General features: G+C 34.7%; 1 protein-coding gene across 1 annotated transcript in view; it reads right to left on the reverse strand.

The window, feature by feature from the left end:
* The window catches only part of LOC134722268 (RAB11-binding protein RELCH homolog), a 69,089-nt gene extending 61,340 nt beyond the window's left edge, over positions 1-7,749 (reverse strand). Inside the window, exons 1-6 of the mRNA XM_063585877.1 lie at positions 7,431-7,749; positions 4,243-4,332; positions 3,837-3,908; positions 2,850-3,022; positions 1,930-2,141; positions 521-599 (exon numbers count right to left, since the gene is read on the reverse strand). Coding sequence (XP_063441947.1) covers positions 521-599; positions 1,930-2,141; positions 2,850-3,022; positions 3,837-3,908; positions 4,243-4,332; positions 7,431-7,704 — 900 coding nt within the window. The 5' untranslated portion in view covers positions 7,705-7,749. The remainder of the gene's footprint in view (positions 1-520; positions 600-1,929; positions 2,142-2,849; positions 3,023-3,836; positions 3,909-4,242; positions 4,333-7,430) is intronic.
* Positions 7,750-8,101: the final 352 nt, after the last annotated feature.

Here is an 8,101-nt window from a genome sequence, read left to right on the forward strand (position 1 = left end):
TTACCTCCCCTTCCCCCTACGTCCTATACAACATTAATCTTACCATTTCCTGACACATCAGTTTGTGTTGTTCCTGTATAGCAGCAATCCTCTCATCCTCAAAGCATACCATACAGCCCACACTACAGGTTTCTACCAATGGTAGCACACCATACATATTTACCTCCCCTTCCCCCTACATCCTATACAACATTAATCTTACCATTTCCTGACACATCAGTTTGTGTTGTTCCTGTATAGCAGTAATCCTCTCATCCTCAAAGCATACCATACAGCCCACACTACAGGTTTCTACCAATGGTAGCACACCATACATATTTACCTCCCCTTCCCCCTACGTCCTATACAACATTAATCTTACCATTTCCTGACACATCAGTTTGTGTTGTTCCTGTATAGCAGCAATCCTCTCATCTTCAAAGCATACCATACAGCCCACACTACAGGTTTCTACCAATGGTAGCACACCATACATATTTACCTCCCCTTCCCCTTATGTCCTATACAACATTAATCTTACCATTTCCTGACACATCAGTTTGTGTTGTTCCTGTATAGCAGCAATCCTCTCATCTTCAAAGCATACCATACAGCCCACACTACAAGTATCTACCAATCGTAGCACACCATACATATTTACCTCCCCTTCCCCTCTATGTCCTATACAACAAATATCTTACCATTTCCTGACACATCAGTTTGTGTTGTTCCTGTATAGCAGCAATCCTCTCATCCTCAGAGCATTAAATACAGCCCACACTACAAGTTTCTACCAATGGTAGCACACCATACATATTTACCTCCCCTTCCCCCTACGTCCTATACAACATTAATCTTACCATTTCCTGACACATCAGTTTGTGTTGTTCCTGTATAGCAGCAATCCTCTCATCTTCAAAGCATACCATACAGCCCACACTACAGGTTTCTACCAATGGTAGCACACCATACATATTTACCTCCCCTTCCCCCTACGTCCTATACAACATTAATCTTACCATTTCCTGACACATCAGTTTGTGTTGTTCCTGTATAGCAGCAATCCTCTCATCTTCAAAGCATACCATACAGCCCACACTACAAGTTTCTACCAATGGTAGCACACCATACATATTTACCTCCCCTTCCCCCTACGTCCTATACAACATTAATCTTACCATTTCCTGACACATCAGTTTGTGTTGTTCCTGTATAGCAGCAATCCTCTCATCTTCAAAGCATACCATACAGCCCACACTACAAGTTTCTACCAATGGTAGCACACCATACATATTTACCTCCCCTTCCCCCTATTTCCTATACAACAAATATCTTACCATTTCCTGACACATCAGTTTGTGTTGTTCCTGTATAGCAGCAATCCACTCATCTTCAAAGCATACCATACAGCCCACACTACAGGTTTCTACCAATGGTAGCACACCATACATATTTACCTCCCCTTCCCCCTACGTCCTATACAACATTAATCTTACCATTTCCTGACACATCAGTTTGTGTTGTTCCTGTATAGCAGCAATCCTCTCATCTTCAAAGCATACCATACAGCCCACACTACAGGTTTCTACCAATGGTAGCACACTATACATATTTACCTCCCCTTCCCCCTATGTCCTATACAACATTAATCTTACCATTTCCTGACACATCAGTTTGTGTTGTTCCTGTATAGCAGCAATCCTCTCATCTTCAAAGCATACCATACAGCCCACACTACAAGTTTCTACCAATGGTAGCACACCATACATATTTACCTCCCCTTCCCCCTACGTCCTATACAACATTAATCTTACCATTTCCTGACACATCAGTTTGTGTTGTTCCTGTATAGCAGCAATCCTCTCATCTTCAAAGCATACCATACAGCCCACACTACAAGTTTCTACCAATGGTAGCACACCATACATATTTACCTCCCCTTCCCCCTACGTCCTATACAACATTAATCTTACCATTTCCTGACACATCAGTTTGTGTTGTTCCTGTATAGCAGCAATCCTCTCATCTTCAAAGCATACCATACAGCCCACACTACAGGTTTCTACCAATGGTGCTGTATGGCTACCAAAATCTTTATACAAATGGAGTAAGTCTGGTGGTCGAGCAATGTTTAGTCCTACATCATCCCAATCTTCAAAATCCTAGTTCAAATAAGAGCACAATCATTATTCACAGAAATTTTTCAATTTATAATGTAACTTTACAACACTGGAACATGTCGGATAAAAGGTCTACAGAGCTTATGTTGTATTGTTATAAGTATAAGTTAACCGACTTTAAATACATCTTTTATGCTTTTTGCTTATGCTTTACTAAGATCTATAAAAAATAATTGGTATATAAAGAAAATCTGACTATTAAATTGTATAAAGTTGGAAACATGTATTTCATTATACTTTGCATATCTCCAAGAGTAGCAACCTGTATGTTTTGTGAACAAGTGAAACAGTGATATGTTAGATTTAAAATAAAGGGTTTTGAGATTAGCATACTTTGAATAAATGAAAAATATGCATGTTTTGTGGTAATTAATTTTGATAAGTAAGCTCCCCTTTTTTAACATCTTGTACCTGTTCTTCGTTCTCCTCTGAGAATGTAACGGATGTCAGATTATAATTGTTCTGTAACAGGTACTCGTTGACCAGGAAGTTTAAAGCCTTTACCTGTTCTTCATTCTCCTCTGAGAATGTAACTGATGTCAGATTATAATTGTTCTGTAACAGGTACTCGTTGACCAGGAAGTTTAAAGCCTTTACCTGTTCTTCATTCTCCTCTGAGAATGTAACTGATGTCAGTTTATAATTGTTCTGTAACAGGTACTCGTTGACCAGGAAGTTTAAAGCTTTTACCTGTTCTTCATTCTCCTCTGAGAATGTAACTGATGTCAGTTTATAATTGTTCTGTAACAGGTACTCGTTGACCAGGAAGTTTAAAGCTTTTCTTTCCAATGGTTTGATTGGATCGTCCTTGTTTGGTGATATAGTGTCTTCATTTACTTGCTCAGCTGGAACTGAATCTGTTTCTACAAAGTTACAAATATATCATATAATGTCAATATTTATCTTATAATTATTTTTGAATAATAGTACAGGTAAATACAATATGGTTCTTTTTTAATGCATCAGACATTAAAATTGGTGTTCACAGTGAATCACAAGACTTTTCACTTTTTTGGACTATAGCTATATATAGACAATCAAGATCTTGACATAACAATGTATAACATGCTGTCTTCATTTACTTGCTCAGCTGGAACTGAATCAGTTTCTGCACAGTTACAAATATATCATATAATGTCAATATTTATATTTTAATTTCAATTTACTTTTGAATAAAGGTGGATACAATATGGTTCTCTTATAATGCATCAAAAATTCAAAATGTTGTTCACAGTCAATCACTTAAAACAAAATATTTTCACCTTTTTTGGACTGACAACAGCTTGACATAACAATATATACATCTTCTTATTGTACGTAGAAGACTGTAAATTGACTTCTATTAGGAGTTAAATCTTACAAATTCAATCAAAATCATTTTGAGAATAATTCCGCTTAAGCTGGTTCTAAGGGCTGTCTTAGACTTGCAGTGAGGTGACAGTTTATTAGCTCTGTATATAGGCTAAGCTTTGACTTAAAGTTAAAGAACAGTAATAAAAGCCCTGTTTCTTTACTTTTTTGGTGCTTTTGTTGTGCATTTTCTCATTTTGTGTCATGGATTAATCTCAGTCTTTGTTTTTCTATTTTAGTTTTCTTTTGGTTACTTTTCCATTGATGTTAACCCTGTATCTCCTTATCATTAAATGGGTTTCTTATTTAGAGTATAAATGTACTCACCTGCTTCTTTAGTTAAACTAGCTCGTAGTGATTTGATTGTGTCCTGTGCTTTTCTCAACTCAAATTCCAGAACTGTCAATATAAGAATGAGTATTCATTACATGTAAGATACATTAATTACAGGTGAAATAATCATAAATAATATCTATGTTAGAATTTCGGCTAGTATACTACAAAATTATACTATTTTTTTTAGCTTTCTTTATCTTCAAAAATTTGTAAAGCTTACAGGTTTTCAACAATGATCTGAGGAGCACATGCCTTGCATGAATATCTGAATCATCATACATGTACCCTCCCTCACATGTTTTAATTTAGATTTATTAAATCAGAACAATGCTACAGTTTGCAGTATAAACTCAAATTATTTATCATGAATCTGCTTTTCATTAAGTTTTTAACAAACCTGCAACTCTTTCATCTACTTGCCCCCCACCATCATCAGAATATCGAGCAAAATCTAGTGAATCAAAAGTTTGTATGCTGGAAGCTCTTTCTGAAATGAAAAAATAAAAAATAAACATGAATTTAACTTCATTTTTTAATGCCACATAAATTTAAGACCAGACACATGCTGTTTTAACTATGTCCTTATAGAGGATAAAAATTAATCTATGTTATGTTATTGCCAATGATACACCTGTCCAACCCGAGACCAAAAGAAAGTAGCTACAGGGGGTTGTTTGACCATCAACAAATGTATTTACATGTAGTAATTATCTTGACTTAAGAACAGTCCTTGACATTAGCACAGGACCGACAGGACATGTCCTTGAACATTATTATTATTACAAATATATCCAGGCCTGATGAATTTAGACACAACATTCCTAAGAAAAAATTTGAAGAATCATCAATTCGATGCTGTAAATGCCAAACCCTAGTTTCTTTGACTGTAACATGTGTAGGTAGATTCTTTAAAATTTTCACAATGCCTCAGGAATATATACTAAAATAAACTTGATGATAATAGTACTGAGGTAGTGTATGGAGGATGCTTCCTGAAGATGCACATGACTTCCAAACAGACAATAGGCAGTCCATGGTTATTTCGGCCATATAGAATTGGGGCATATCTTTTTTAAAGAGGTGGAAATTGTATGATAGTACAGATCCAGCAACCAGAGAGGGGTACAGACTTATACGCGAGATCACAAGACCAGATTTGTCAGATGTCTCAAATAGTGATCGTTACTGTTATTTTTGGGAGAAAAAAATAGCATGATTCGTCAAATTCAGCTGATTTTTTCAGTGTCTAAAAAATTGTACATTTTATCATCATGCACTAAAAATTACAGCTGGCGTCATTTGGCAAGAATGTTTACCATTGTACATCATGAAGGTACCCCCATTACTACCCTTGACTGCCCTCACTTATCATTTACGGCCTCAAATATTTCACATCATGATCAATGTCCAAATTTTACCATAACCTTAGAGATGTTCAGTTATAAAGACAAAAAGCCATAAGATGTATATGACCAACCTAAACGTGAAGAGACCTATCATGATGCTGAGGTATTGGGATCGTTCGCCCTAATTACATGTTCACCCTAGGTTAGTTCGCACTGAGTTTGTTCGCCCTGATAGTCCGTTCGCCCTGAGTTTGTTCGCCCTGAGTTTGTTCGCCCTATATTCATTTACGATTTGTGAATGTTATATTAATAAACGAAATATATTGAAATTTATGTACATGTATATTTATTAAAAGTTAAATACAGAGTATTTGCCAAATTTATATTAATTAAATAAAATTCTTGGCTGCATTGTTACACTTTATTTTATAATTACTTTTAATAACTGTTGATTGAATTTTGATTGCTGAAAAGGTATCATTTGAAATCTTTGATTTCACTGATTGTTATATGACTTGTCTTTGATGGATTAAAAATGACAATAACATTTTTCTCAAATAAAATAGTCAACTTGGATGGGTAAAAACACTGATAACAAGTGATCAATGTACAGCAGTGTGACTGTGTTTTTGGTATTTCAATTTAATAGTGGATGTACAGAACCTTATAACCTAGTCATAGTAGCAGCTAGCTCTGATTCTGGTTCGCCCTAGTTTCTGTCCGCCCTAATACCTGTTCGCTTCGAGTCCGTTCGCCCTGATTTTATTTTTTAGTATAGTGTTGCGTTGTGTGTATATAATTGAATGTGTTGAAGTCAGTCTACCAGTGTTCTCCCCAGGCCCTTAAAGGACCACGGGCCCGCGATGTATAATTTTCTACCGCGGTGGTATCGTTCTTGCCGCGATGTATAATTTTTCTCCGTGGTGCTAAAGTTTTCAGTAAAAAAAATCGTATTAAAATCGGTAAAGTTTCAGATGACTTCAACTTTCAGTGAGGGTTAAAATTTTACATGAAAATTGACCAGTTCTAACCAGTTTAATCCAGTATTGACAAGTAGATTGTTTACATCACGTCATCGATTTACCTGTTGAGGCTAACCTTGTTGATTGGATTTAATCGATGTACATGATTGTCTTGTGTTTTAATTAATTAAGAGATCATAATTTTAACATCAGACTTGTAATAGGGGACAAACAGACATTTGTTAATGAACTCTATTACGCCAGTCTTTTGTCAAAATAATTTGCCTGTTAAAAAATAACTGTGGAGTTACTTCCCCTGATTTTGCTTATTTCAAATAAATGCTCCTCACATATAATTTCTCATTGAAAATTAAAATAAAGTATAAATTGAATGCAAAATTATATTAGAATGTTATACTAAGGATAAAAACTTTCTTAGAACATACCAACAAAAATGTTTTGCAAATTATTTTAGAGAATCATACCTTTTTTGATACACAGACATTTTTATATTAAGTTGGTAGGTTTTTGAAATTATAATTCTAGACGAGCTTCATGTCTAAATGTGATAGGAATGTAGATTTTAAAATTCCATTTACATTTGAAACAATGTTTTAACTTTAAAGTAATGAATAATATGAATGAGAAAATAAATATTTTTTTGATGTTGAAAAGAATGGAAAATAGTTTATAATTTACTGAAGGTTCTGTATCAAAAATTATTCTTGTTCAAAATTCATTGTTATGGTCAAATCTAACATGGGGAATTGTAGTGTAACTACAAGTATTGGGACAAAATGGCTTGATCAAAATATAAGAAGTGACTTTAGTTTAAAGACTTATTGTGCCTCCTTTTCTTTTTCCAAGATATTAAAGTATACAAACTGTTTTATTGATTTACTTTTTCTACCAATAATGTTCTGACCCAAAGTCTATATAACACATTGCCACAGTTAACAAAACAAAGGCAAAAAGGTAATGACAAAAACTAACAAGAAAAAAATAAGCGACGCAACGCGACACAAAATATTGTAAAATTCATTTCGTCACGCGTTACCCTGGTGCTATCCAAAAATCCTGGGGAGAACACTGTCTACAATTTGGCCGAATATTTACGATGTATCATGTTGATTATAGCTAGCTATTCTACAAATGCAAAGACAAAGTTTCTGATGCTGATAGAAACTTTGCCTTTGCATTTGTAGAATATTAATTCCTTAAATAATGTTAACAAAAAAACACGTTCACTGCTGTTTTGATATTTTTGTATATCTTACGCAATGTAGGAGATGTAAGGTCCTCTTTAGTTCTTTCAAAGTTTCCTGGATTTGAAAAATAATCCCTTAGACGTGGGACTTCCCTTCCCAGCTCAGTCAATTCCGTATGCAGTTCTAGGGCCGTTAACAGTAAATTTTCTTTGAGAAGTCTAGCTGCTAGAGAATCTAAGGTCATTTCTGTCGATTCATCAGATTTTGGAGACTGTGCTATGGTATTTTCTTCTAAAATACTATCGTCATCGAGGAACGGATTTGTGTTTTGACGATCCGCCATTTTCCGATCACGTGGGTATTAAGGATATCCAGTATTTTTTTTGATTACATCCTTAAAATTAAACAAAAAGGATTTTATTATAAGCTCAATTGTCAATAAACTGTATATATATTGAACTACATTGATATTGTTGTCCACACACTGAGGAGAATAGGTAAATACGAAACCAAATTTACGAAATATGTCTGGCATCTCCGTAAACGTTCCTTTTTAAAAATCAATTCAGTTGAGGTCTGATATAGGCGGAACAGTACAGACTAAAGTAAAGTAAGGTCTAATTCATGTGTTTTATTCCTCCATAAATCGGATAATGTCCACATTTAACAACTCAATGTCATTACACAGTTTAGATAACAATTAAGAACGCATGGAAAAAATATAGAAAACCAAATAAGCA

This window comes from Mytilus trossulus, chromosome 6, assembly GCF_036588685.1.
Source record: "Mytilus trossulus isolate FHL-02 chromosome 6, PNRI_Mtr1.1.1.hap1, whole genome shotgun sequence".
Taxonomy (NCBI): Eukaryota; Metazoa; Mollusca; class Bivalvia; order Mytilida; family Mytilidae; genus Mytilus; species Mytilus trossulus.